The following is a 13,511-nucleotide window of genomic DNA, read 5'->3' on the forward strand; positions in this document are numbered from 1 at the left end:
AGAGGATATTCCTCTTGTGTATTCTCCATATTATAGCTGACATGATTGAAAGGGAAAGAAGAAAAGTCCCGTAGTGTCTCAGGTCTACATGGCTGCCCAGAATGGCTGGGATGTACAGCAGAATCTCCAGTTGCCCCTCTTGTACCATCCAAGCTGAAAGCTGAAGTGTTGGAGGAGCTGCATGCTGGTCACATAGGTGTAGTCAAAATGGAAGTGTTGGCTTGAAGCTTTGTCTGATGGCCGGGGATAGATCAGCAGACAGAGCAGCTTGCCAAGCACTGGTTGAGATGCCAACACATCCAGAAGATGCCTAAGGCAGCGCCTCTACATCCTTGGGAATGGTGAACATTGCCCTGGCAGAGGATTAGTGTGGATTTTGCCAGACCACTATGGGCACAAATTTCTTAGTCGTAGTAGATGCAGCTACAAAGTGGCCAGAAGTATCTCTAGTAGCCTCCACTACAGCCTCGTAGACTGTTGACGTATTGAGAAGCCTCTTCTCAAGGACTGGTGTTCCAGAACACCTAATCTGTGAACAGTTTTAGTTATTCCTGAAAAAGAATGGAACAAGACATTTTACATCTGTACTGTACCACCCAGCTACAAATGGCTTGGTGAAAAGGTTTACTCGGAATCTAAAGAATGCACACTACAAGCAATGTCAGCAGAATACATAATACCAACACTGAATCAGAAGCTCGCCAGTTTCCTCCTTGCATATCATAATGCAGCACTCTCCACAACCAACAACTCACCAGCTATGCTTTTTGAAACACCCTGCTTTCCTTGTCTAGGGAAGACAACCTCTGGCCCTGCCAAACTCATGAGATTGAGGCACTCTCCCACCCCAAACCCCAGTTCGTGTGGATGCTGTGTAATTTGCTACCCTGTTACAAATTGGTGGCACGGAATAACAGACAATACACTGCATATGATTAAAGGAATTATATTTATCAATCTAAAGGGTTAGTAAAAAATAACAAAAAGAAATGGGCCCATTCTAATGGAACAGTCAAATGTGCACAAGTTCAACTTCTCTGTCACTCACAAGCTGTGCCCTTGTCAGCACGAACACCCACACCACCTTCCGAATGTCACTCACAATCCATCTCGAACGAACGGATCTCCCACCAGATCATATGCTACAACTGGTTCTCCCCAGTGCCTTCTCTCCTCATCTCCTGCCAAACAAAAGCCCAAGACCAACCTTATTGTCCCTCACCTAGAAAACCTCTCACTAACTGGATGACATACATTCCACATCATCCCTCATCTTCAACAGTAACTCAAACAAGCTGAAACAAGCTGCTCTTACAGAATTGCCAAAATAAATTACATACAGTACAACAGTAAAAATATGAACCAGGGCATTACATTTTCATGTGTCACCCCTTGCATTCACGCTTGGATCTGCTCAAACCCAATCTCAGAAGAAGTATGCTGGACAAAGAGCTGAGACAAATTGAGGGCCCCTCAAATAAGAAGGTTTGATGTTTCACTCCTGGACAAGCAGTCCTGGTGAGGGACTACAGAGGTGATCAAAGTTGGGTACTTGGAAAGATTAAGCACAGAACAGGGCCATTCTCATAACCAGTGGAGATTGCATTTGATATCATCTGGAGATGCCACATCGATCAGTTGCAGAGAGCATAGTCAATCGTTAAAGAAGAAAGGTGGCCAGAGCTGTCAGAACCACTTTCTGCAGTCCCAGAGTCAACTCCTACAACCACCACGGAGGAGGCCCCAGAACCTCAGATTGTTTCACAGCCACAAGTCTCACCTACAAGCAGAATGAGCCCCTTGTCAGGAAAGATGTTATCCCACAAAAGTAAGAAAGCCTACACAGCAATTAAATCTTCCGGCCTGAAAGGCACAATTTAAAATTTACTGTGCTCTGGATGTCTATATAATAATTGTATTCTATATTGAGTTGGAATTTACAGCTAAGCAGGGAGGAATGTTGTGCACTTAATGTAGTCCCCTCCATTGGTCAGAGTTGGCCATTAATATTGCATCCTAGCTGTCTAGAAATGCAAACCATGGTAGTACAATATGGAGAGTAAGCTGTTGCCCACGTAGCAAGCTCCCCCTCTCCACGCATCTCATGAACCCAAAGGAACGACAGAGACTGATACAGTTTGATACCAAGCAGCGTTGCAGGAGTTGCCAGTCAACATTAAGCTGAATGCAGGACTACCTTAGGGACTCCAGCTCCAGACTTGTCCCTTAGGGTTTCTTCCCGAATCTTTCCCCATGAATGGGTACAGCCGCAAAGCAGCAGAGGTTTGAAATCAGAGTTTTCCTTCTCTTAGATGAGCTGCCAACCATTGCTGACAAACACAGGCTGGTTTTAAGATGCCAGTAACCTGCCTTTGCTCCTTCTCCTGTCAGTAAAAACAGTTCCACTTGGCTTAGTAGCTTAGCCACACATGAAGAGGCCAGGAACATTTAATATTTCAGTAATATTGTAAATATATAGTTTGAATAAGCATTCTTTGTTGTTTACATCAAGTCAAGTTACTTTTTATTGTCATTTCGACCATAACTGCTGGTACAGTACACAGTAAAAACAAGACGACGTTTTTCAGGACCATGGTGCTACATTAAACAGTACAAAAACTACACTGAACTACGTGAAAACAACACAGAAAAAAAACTACACTAGACTACAGACCGAACCAGGACTGCATAAAGTGCAGAAAACAGTGCAGGCATTACAATAAATAATAAACAAGACAATAGGCACAGTAGAGGGCAGTAAGTTGGTGTCAGTCCAAACTCTGGGTATTGAGGAGTCTGATGGCTTGGGGGAAGAAACTGTTACATAGTCTGGTTGTGAGAGCCTGAATGCTTTGGTGCCTTTTCCCAGATGGCAGGAGGGAGAAGAGTTTGTATGAGGGGTGCATAATTCATTGCAGGTTATATGTAAAAGTACGTAAATGGAATACATCATCACACTACCACGTAATACGTGCACATCTCACTAAAGTAAAAATGAAACTAAGATATACTGTTCCTGGCACTGTGCTTTTATTTTAGTTAGTCTTATGTTTTTGAGTTACAGAACATAACAGTAGGGACCAGTTTAATTTTCCATTGAAAAGCATGTAAATCAGTTTATTAATGTCACATGTAATGATCATATAATCACAAACATATCAAGCAGCACATAAGAAGGTTGTGAACTTGGAGAAGCTCAGAAGATCACAATCACAATCAGTAACCATTTCAGGAATGCCATTCGACAGTCCAAGGCATATCCTGAAGCGGAATATGAGAGTGGCCATGTTCCAGAGATACAGACAGACGGACATACTTTATCGATCCCGAGGGAAATTGGGTTTCGTTACAGTTGCACCAACCAAGAATAGAGTAGAAATATAGCAAAATAAAACCAGAAAACACCAGCTGAAGGTTAAGCTTAGATAGCTAAAAAGGTCTCAGGGTAATACTCAATTAGATCTGGCTTGTCTGAAAGATCCGGACATAAAACTGAAATGTACTGTAGCAGTGAAGAACAAATTTGAAGCTCTGATGGTGGAGAACACACCAAGCTGGTTGAAACTTAAAAAGGCAGTGGTGGATGTGTCCAATGAAGTGATACAAAAAAAGAGAAATGTAAAGAAGAAAGAAATGGATGACAGGTGAAATTCTGGATCTAATGAAAGACAGACAGAAAATCACATCAAAGAACAGCAACAAATATAAAACTTTGAACAAAGAAATCAAACGAAAATGTCTGGAAGCAAAGGAACAATGGATGAAAGGAGAATGTGAAGAGGCAGCAAAACTGAAAAATTCTGGTGACAAGTACAAGTGGGTGAGGGCACTGACGGGTGTCAATTCTTGTACATCTAGTGTGTGGTTAAAGGCAAAAGATGGATTGATACTCATGGAAAAAGCAGACATTCTGACTAGATGTTCTAAGTACATTGCCGACTTGTTTAAAGATACGAGAGGAGAGAAGCCAATACTTACTACCAACATTGATGGCCCACCAATTATGAAATCTGAAGTTAAAGCAGCAGTGGAGAAAGTTAAAAAGACTTCGGCTGGATCGCATTGCTGTTGAAATGATTCAAGTGTTGAAAGATTTCAGGATTGAAATGTTGACAGATTTGCTAAATGAAATATATGATAGCAGAGAAATACCTGAGGAAATGAGCAAGTTAGCATTTATTGCAGAGCTGAAAAAACATAGAGCAATTGAATGTGAGTTACACCATACAGTTTGATGTTATGTTGTGAAAGTCCTGTTACGAATCATCATGTTGAGAGCAAGAAAAAACACAAAACTGGAGACCGCTCAAGAGCAGTGCAATTTCATTGAGGATAGTGGAACACGAAATGCAATCTTCAGTCTTAGAATGATTTGTGAGTATGCCATAGAGGTCCAGAAAGACCTGTACCAATGTTTTATCAATTATACCAAAGTTTTTGATAAGGTGAAACTTTAAAATATTATAAAAATCATTCAGCACTTGGACATTGATGGGAAAGATATCAGAATCATCAGAAATTTGTATTCAGAACAAAGAACAGGAATGAGAGTTGAAAATGAGACATACAATTTTCTCGAGATTGAGGGGAGTCAGACAGCATTGTGTTCTCTCGTCCAACCTATTCAACCTTTATAGCGAGAAGATTCTGAGAGAAATTTGCAGTATTCCAGGCATGATAATTGGTGGATACAATTTGAACAAACTATGATATGCAGACAACACAGTCCTGACAGCTACTTCTAAAGAGAATCTCCAAGCGATATCAGTTAAAGTCGTCAAAGAAAGTGCCAAGAGAGGATTGACCATCAACTGCAAGAAGACAAAATGTATGGTTGTCAGAAGAAGGAAGAAATACAGAAATAAGAACTGAAAGTGGGCAACAAAATAATTAAACAAAGATGGAAGTTCAATTACTTAGGAAGCAGATGTTGAAATTAGAAGGAGGGTTGGGATTGCTAAATGCACGTTCAAGTGTTTGAGCAACATAATAAAAATAACCTAATTGCTCCGGGTAAAAAACTCAGAGAGTTGCAGTGCTACGTTCATTCCACACTAACATTTGGAAGCAAATGTTGGACAATATCAAAGCAAAATGAGGGAAGACTCAAAGCTGCAGAAATGTGGTTTTTGAGAAGAATGATGAAAGTATCATGGAAGGACAGAGTAACAAATGAGGAAGTGTTATGAAAAGCTGGAATAAGAAGAGAGCTGATATCATCAATCAGGAAATGGCAACTGGAATTTTTAGGACATGTACTGAGGAAAGAGAAGCTCGAACATCTTGCAGCAAATGGAAAAATTGATGGAAGAAAAAGTTGTGGTCGATAGCACATGACATTCATGAGTTACATCAAGGGATGGACAGGTAAAAGTTTCTGAAGAGCTTATTAGAACTTCACAGATTAAAGACAGATGGAAGACCATGATCACCCATGTCATACAACATGGCACATAATGATGATGATGATGATGAATGTCACACATATCAAGGTACAGCGAAGAACTTGCTTTGCATGCGATCCATACATTTGCTATTTGTTTTTTTTAATATATTTTTTATTCTTTTTTTTCTACAAACAATAACAAAAAAATACAGCACATCCACAAAAACCACGACCTTAACAAAATCAAATTAAATATTGAGCAGCAAAAGGGAGAATAATATAAAGGCAAAAGTAAACATACACAGCAGAGGTGCACCACACCAAAAAAACCTCAGTCCTCACCCCGTAAGGAAGTCCAATACAGGGCCCCATATCCTTTCAAAGATGTCCCCTCTGTCCTCATTACATAGTCTCAGTCTCTCCAAATGTAAAGTATTTGCCAGTTCTCTCAGCCATAGATCGTACGTAGGCACAGAGTCCATTTGCTATTTGTGATTAAGCGACATGCTATTCATGTTGTTTCATCACATCGTATAGCATTGAGGTAGTCCAAGGGAAAACAACAACAAAAATGCAGAATAAAGTGTTATAGAAAGAGTGAGTGCAGTGGAGGTAGACAATAAAATACAAGGCTTCTTGTGTCTTATTGTCTTACTTCCACTATGAGGTCAGTTATCCATTTTTGGAACTAGGGGACCATTCAATAATCTTATAACAGTGGGATAGAAGCTGTCTTTGAATCTTGTGTATGTGCTTTCAAGTCTTTTTACCTTCTACCCAATGAGGGCATTGAGAAAAGAGATTGTCTGGGGTAAGTGGGGGGGGGGGGGGGGGGAGGGTCTTTGATAATGTTTGCTGCTTTACTGAGGCAGAGAAAAGTGTAAATGCATATATTCATGGTGGGGAGGCTGATTTCTATGATGTGTTGAGCTGTGTTTACAATGCTCCAAAGCATCTTGCAGTCTCATGCAGAGTATTTGCCATACCAATCCATGATACATCAAAATAGGACGCTTTCTATGGTGCATCAATAACAATTGATAAGGACAACTGTTCAGTACCCAGGATGATCACAGGGAAGCTTCTGTGAGCTACATCCAGTAAAATGATATATTTTCTTAAGTAGCGGCATTCAGAAATGTTCACAGTATTCTAGGTCCAATCTCTCTAGTGCCTTGTGCACTTGCAGTAAGATTTGCCACATATTATACTCAAACCCATTGAAATGAGGACCTACATTCTTTAGCTTTTGCTATTAATTGTTGTATTTGTGTCCGAGTTTCTCCTGCACAAAATACGTTATGCAGCAAATTTCTGTAATTCAGCATTCCCCAGTGAGAGGGACCTTAACATCAGCATAAAACAGACTGATATTCTACAATGTCAACTCTAGGAAAGAAGATGTGCTGGAATTTTTGAAAAACATTAGGAGACAGTCCCTGGGACTGGACAGGATATACCCTGGGTTACTATGAGAAGCAAGGGAAGAGATTGCTGCACCTTTGGCAATGATGTTTGTGCCCTCATTGGCCAAAGGAGTAGTATCAGATGACTAGAGGGTGCCAACTGTTATTCCTTTGTTTAAAAAATAAAGTAGGGATAACTCTGGGAATTATAGACCAGAGAGTCTTACCTCAAGTGGTGGGCAAGTTATTGGAGAAGATTGAGAGAAGCATAGTCCAATTAAAGATAGTCAGCATGGCTTTGTCAGGGGAAGGTCATGTCTCATGAGCCTGATTGAATTCTTCGAGTATGTGGCAAAGCACATTGATGAGGTAATGCAGTGGATATGTAGTGTATGGCATTTAATGAGGCAGTTGATGAGGTCCCCATGGTGGGCTCATTCAGAAAGTCAGTAGGCATATGATCCAAGGAAACTTGGCTGTGTGATTTCAGAATTGTCTTGCCCATAGAAGGCAGATGTTGCTTGTAGAGGGAGTGTTTTCTGCCTAGAGGTTAGTGACCAGTGGTGTTCTAACCCCCTTCACTCACCTGAATAAAAACATCAACATCATTAGGATATCTAAAACTGAGCATGGTCAATCACCAGTAGCTTTAGAAAGTACAAATGTAACTCCACTGTTTATGAATGGCAGAGAGAACGCTGGGAACTACTGGCCTGTTAGGCTGACATTAGTGGTTAGGGAAACACCACAATCAAGTGAGCACCGATGATACCTCATCGATAGGAACAGGGCAGAGTCAACATCGATTTACGAAAGAGATTTTTTAAAAAGCTGTAACTAGCAAATAGCTTGTTTTGACTTTGACCCACCTGACTAAAGAGATGTTCTAAGCAGCCGTGTAACTTATCTTGCTTATCATGGGAAATGCGCACGCTGCAAGGTAGCTCATCTCCTGTCAGATACAAGGAAAAATCAAACACATTAATCCACCACTGTACATGGCTTATTGGTTTTTATGACCTGAATTATATATTATAAACCTATTGGAACTGCAGTCAGCATATATCTTATCTACATATGGAGTACAATATACAAAGTGTTGTTTCAGTAAACACCAAATGCCTTTCTTTCCTAATTAATAAGTATCTTGAGGTCAAATCTAAAGTGATGGGGTGAGGAGGATTTTGGAAGTTTAAAATTAAAGGCAATAGTAAATTTGACACCAACATGCCCACTTCCAATTTTATTAAAAGATTAGTTGGGACACAATCCTCCAATCTGATCTTTGGAAGCCGGTGCTTCAGGATGTACAAGAATTCTCTGAGATGCATTATCTATTCTGATTTTCTCAAGTGATTTTGTCCACAGGGTCTTCTTTCTTAACATCCTTTTAAAGATCTGTATCAGGTTTGATGTTAAACTTTTCATTCTAAGTCTTCAGTCACTTTAGTCTCTCCCTGTGATTTACTTTATAACCATATTAATTAATTTTGTCAAAATGCTTTCCAAGCTGTGGTATGCATATTGTCACCTGGCTAAGTTCTGGATTCACCATATAAAATTGAAGGTATCCAATTTTCCTGCTTTTATCGAGTAGTCAAGAGCAAAAATGGATGGATGCGTGTCTCAGTCTGCCACATCAATAGCATGGGAAAGGGCACATAGCGACAGAATATGTAGGCTCATATTAATGCTTTTACAATCTGTATTAAGCCGAGTATATTAAATGTAATTTTATTCAAACATACATCTTTTTCAGAATTTTCATTTTTACATTGATTTTGTATGTTACCTTTGAATCAATATTACAGTATACACAGGTACTACAAGTATCTACTTCTGGATACCCATATATGAATGAGCTCCTATAAATGTTACTAAATTCAAACAAGTCTTGGAAAAAAAACTGCTTACATGTAATCTCCCCACAGTAATCAGGCTTCACTATTAAGAAAATGAGCTGTTAAGTTTCATTGCAGGGGGTTGGGAGAGTCTACTTAGAAAGTTGCTTTGGAAATTGGCAAACAATCACTTTTATTGTTACTTTTGAACAGTATCCTATTAAACAATGATGTAATATTCACTGATGCTCCAAGTGCATGGAAACCAGCCACTGAGAACGGGACATCCTGGTTCTGTACCATTGTAACCAGGCAGGGGAAGACATTCTTTTAAATGTTCATGGTAATTGGTCCTCATCAGCATCATTCATTACAATGCTCTGTACGTATGTTTACCATATCAAGGGATTTTGTGTTTATCCCCACTTATGACCAAAATCAACTTTTGGGCAGCTGTTAAAACAGAACCCATTGGTAACATAGCAACAGCTCTATTTCCAAATCAAAATTCTCCAAAGATTTTAACTTGATTGCCCACAGCTCAACATGATTAAAGACAAAACTACAAAATATAATAAACATAGAAACATAGAAAACCTACAGCACAATACAGGCTCTTCGACCCACAATGCTGTGCCAAACATGTACTTACTTTAGAAATGACCTAAGGTTACCCATAGCTCTCTATTGTTCTAAGCTCCATGTACCTATCCAGGAGTCTCTTAAAGGACCCTATCGTATCCGCCTCCACCACTGTCACCAGCAGCCCATTCCACGCACTCACCACCCTCTGCATAAAAAGCTTACCCCTGCCATCTCCTCTGTACCTACTTCCAAGCACCTTAAAACTGTGCCCTTTCATGTTAGCCATTTCAGCCCAGGGGAAAAAGCCTCTGACTGTCCACACGATCAATGCCTCTCATCATCTTATACACCTCTATCAGATCACTTCTCATCCTCCGTCACTCCAAGGAGAAAACGCCGAGTTCACTCAATCTATTCTCATAAAGCATGCTCCCCAATCTAGACAACATCCTTGTAAATCTCCTCTGCACCCTTTCAATGGCTTCCACATCCTTCCTGTAGTGAGGTGACCAGAACTGAGCACAGTACTCCAAATGGAGTCTGACCAGGGTCCTATATAGATGTAACATTACCTTTCGGCTCTTAAACTCAATCCCACAGTTGATGAAGGCCAATGCACCATATGCCTTCATAACCACACAGTCAACCTGCACAGCAGCTTTGAGCATCCTATGGACTCGGACCCCAAGATCCTTCTGATCCTCCACACTGCCAAAAGTCTTACCATTAATACTATATTCTGCCATCATATTTGACCTACCAAAATGAACCACCTCACACTTATCTGGGTTGAACTCCATCTGCAGCTTCTCAGCCCAGTTTTGCATCCTATCAATGTTCTGCTGTAACATCTGACAGCCCTCCACACTATCCACAACACCCCTTTTCTAGGTTGGGTTAAGGCTGGGTCAAAATGAAAAGCAAACAAAAGAAAAAAAAAATTTAAAAAATACTGACAAGAAGGTATGCAAAACACGAAAGGGCAGTACAGAAAATGTTTGAATGAGACAACATTTTTGTGCACAGCTCTCTTGCGTAACCCTATTGTGGTACAGCTCTTCTTTTACCCGTCAGCAATGATTTTGCAATGAATGCGTCTTACCAGATGCAGCTTACCTGAATCCATGTCATCACTGTGTACATAAGAATCACAATGGCTGCTGCAGATACTTGTAAAGGAAGCAATGGAATTCCTATTGCTGTTGCAGTCACTAGGGAAGGAAGAAAACTCATTAAAATTCATTTCTTACAAAATAAATGCAGTTGATACTGAATATTGTTTTACTATGTGGTGCACCTTTACTAAATGCAGATAGATGGAGCTACAGTGTACTATGCAATATTGATAAATTATGCAGGCATCATAACATGTTATTTATCTTCCTCAGCATTTTCAAAAAACATGCCTAAGGGCAAAATAATTCCTCAATTCAGAATATTAAAAGTAATTATTAATCTTCCATCTTCAACAAGTTCGACCACCAAGCATGTCTTCACTTCTCCTTTTATAAATCGTTGGCTGCACCAACCTTTGCCCTTCTCATGGCACTTTCCCATGCAACTGCACGAGATTAACTTCTCAGCACCATCATCCGTCCAGACAATCCTTTCAGATGAAGTTGCAATTCATTTGTATTACAAACGTGACAAAATCTGCAGAACGCTGGAAATCCAAACAACACACACAAAATGCTGGAGGAACTCAGCAAGCCAATCAGCATCTATGGAAAAGAGTGAACAATTCCCACCCTTTCCAGTCATGATGAAGGGTCTTGGTCTAAAACGTCAACTGTTTACTCTTTTCCGTAGATGCTGCCTGGCCTGCTGAGTTCCTCCAGCATTTTGTGTGTGTTGCAATTCATTTGTAATTCTTGTTTAGATTTCAAGTTGACCTTGAGCCTGTTACTTTGACTTACCATTTCGCTCTCACTGATTTATCTGTCTATGGCATTCTGCAGTGTTCCAAGATGAACCTAAAGAGCAATGCCTCATCTTTAGTCTGGGCAGAATACAGCCTGCAGGAATTAATGTAACTTATCCGATAACTTGCTTTCACTGCTTGGACTAGATCCAGTGATGATCATCCTACCTCACCCTTCAATCTCTCTCTCCCTCCCTCCCTCACCTTTCCCTGCAACATAAAACTAACTTGGATATGACGAAATGATTTTAAACTGAAACGTTAACCCTGTTTCTCTGTCCACAGGTGCTGTCTAACTTGCTGGTGTTATGAAACCTGTAACTGGTTTCACTTACCAGCAAAGATAGATGTGTCAGTTGAAGTCCAATGGTACTATTTTCAAAAGTTTTATTAATAAAGGGGCACAAAAATTAAGGTTAATACAAACATTCAGATAACATGCGTCAATACTCAATCTAAAACGCAGGTACATTAATAATCACTCAGAAATAAGCTCTTTCGTTGTCTAGGGTATAATACTGAGTCCAATTGGAAATATAAAGAGTCACTCTGAAGTCTGCAGGCTTTTCCCTTTTTGGTTTCACGTGTTGGAGAGAGAGAGAGATAAAACGGAAAAACTTGCCGTTTACATCCGTGGAATCAGGGGAGCGATCTTCCCCGTTGTTAGTTAAAAGCGATCTTCCGTTGGTTCCAGCCACAAACCCCGCATTCGGAATTTAACGCACGTGGCTTATTTCAAAATGGCTTCCCGTTCCCACGGGAAGCGTTATCGTGCTTCTTGGTGTCTCCTTGGTGCGTCTGAGGGTCGTCCTCTTTCAGACCCTTCTTTATACTGTCTCACGGGATCTCAGGTGTCAATCAGGTTGCAGGTGATGCAATCTCTCTCTCAACCAGCCCACTTTGCCCGAGGGCTTTACAATGTCCCTGCGAGTTGGCACGTCTGCAGTTCCCAGGTGTCTCCTGAGAACAATGCCACAGTCACCAGCTTTTGTCCCAGTGGAATGTCTTTCCATTTCCTGTGTCCATTCAGCCTGTCTCTCTCTCTCTCTTTCGGGTCATTGACCCCCCCCCCTTCACTAGGGCTCTTGCAATTCTCACAAAGGAGGGGGCTGGTATCATAACACCTCCCCTCTTAAAAAGGTTTTTACCAGCGGTTAAAACCCAGAGTGGTACAGTCTTACAGAAATTTTGAATCTAATACAATACAGAAGCTTTTCTTTTCACTACAGAGTAATACAGTTATACATTCAAGTCAGCATCTAAACAGGTAACAAGTACAGTGCCCCCTTTTTTTTTAATACCTTAACCTCATGTGCCCTACTAACGCCTGGTAGCATCAAACTTCAGCTCAATAACCACCTTATTTATTTGCTTTCTTCGGCAACATAACTAAGGAGGTGTGATCTTAGCTTAGGTGCATCTACAAAAGTTTATGCGAATACTAATCGTTTCGGTCGGTTTACTTCGCCAGCAGGTCTCCAAAGGTCTGTCTTTATTATTCACAGGCTTTGGCGCAACCCGTAAAACCTGCTTTGCTGTTTAAAAAAAATGGCATCCCCATTAACCGTCACCTCTTTTCTGGCGAGCCCCCCCGTTGGGACTTTGAGTAATTTGGCGTGGTGAACTCCCGCCCGCCTCGTTCATCAGGGCTATTTTTTCAACACCATGCCCCCAAACTGTCAAGACCCTTCAGGCTATTTGTTTTTAATTCCAACTCCTCTTTCAGGTAGCATTTCGAATGCAACCTCTTCACACCCCACCCTGGCGTAACAATAGAGTGGGGGGCCCCGCTATTTCCCGACTCACTCTGTGAGCGATCTGCCAGGTTTAAAATTTCTTCCTTCGACTTGGGAACTACAGACTTTCCGTTTCCTTCAGTAACAATCCTCATTCCCCCCTTAAATTCGGCACTAACCTTGGCCCCACTCTCGAACACAAACACCGTGGAACTCACACTTCCCACGGTTACCAAGGTTAACCCTTTTCCTACTGAACCAACCCTATCTGATCCACAAAGACGGCCGCCCCGTCCCCCTGAATCAAACACCTCAGACTTCCCCTGAGCGCTGTTACCAGGTTCAGCACCACGTGCGCCCCCATCTTGGACACACTCAAACGGGACATTGGCCCCTTCCAGGCTTTCAATACCCGTACCTTTTTCAAATTCTAACGTCCCCCGATCCTTCCAGCTACTCTCTAGGCAGCCCCCCGTTGGGGAAGGCACAACCCTGCGAGCTGAAACAACCTCCTCGGCCATTTCAGCTGACTTCTCCACAGCAAGGGTACCCTTCCTCTCTAAGACTGCCCTCATTTCACTCTCGGGACCATCGAGAACATCTTTAGGACTCTCAACTTCTCCAAACAATTCTGCC

The 13,511-nt window shown here is 41.2% G+C and overlaps 1 protein-coding gene across 2 annotated transcripts in view; it reads right to left on the reverse strand.

Annotated features, from left to right (window-relative positions):
* prex2 (phosphatidylinositol-3,4,5-trisphosphate-dependent Rac exchange factor 2) overlaps nt 1–13,511 on the reverse strand; it is a 400,722-nt gene that overhangs the window by 156,379 nt on the left and 230,832 nt on the right. For both annotated transcript variants that reach the window (XM_073041067.1, XM_073041077.1), the window contains exons 27-28: nt 10,335–10,429; nt 7,662–7,744 (exon numbers count right to left, since the gene is read on the reverse strand). In XM_073041067.1, coding sequence (XP_072897168.1) covers nt 7,662–7,744; nt 10,335–10,429 — 178 coding nt within the window. The remainder of the gene's footprint in view (nt 1–7,661; nt 7,745–10,334; nt 10,430–13,511) is intronic.

The sequence above is a fragment of the Hemitrygon akajei genome, chromosome 1, assembly GCF_048418815.1.
Source record: "Hemitrygon akajei chromosome 1, sHemAka1.3, whole genome shotgun sequence".
Lineage (NCBI taxonomy): Eukaryota > Metazoa > Chordata > Chondrichthyes > Myliobatiformes > Dasyatidae > Hemitrygon > Hemitrygon akajei.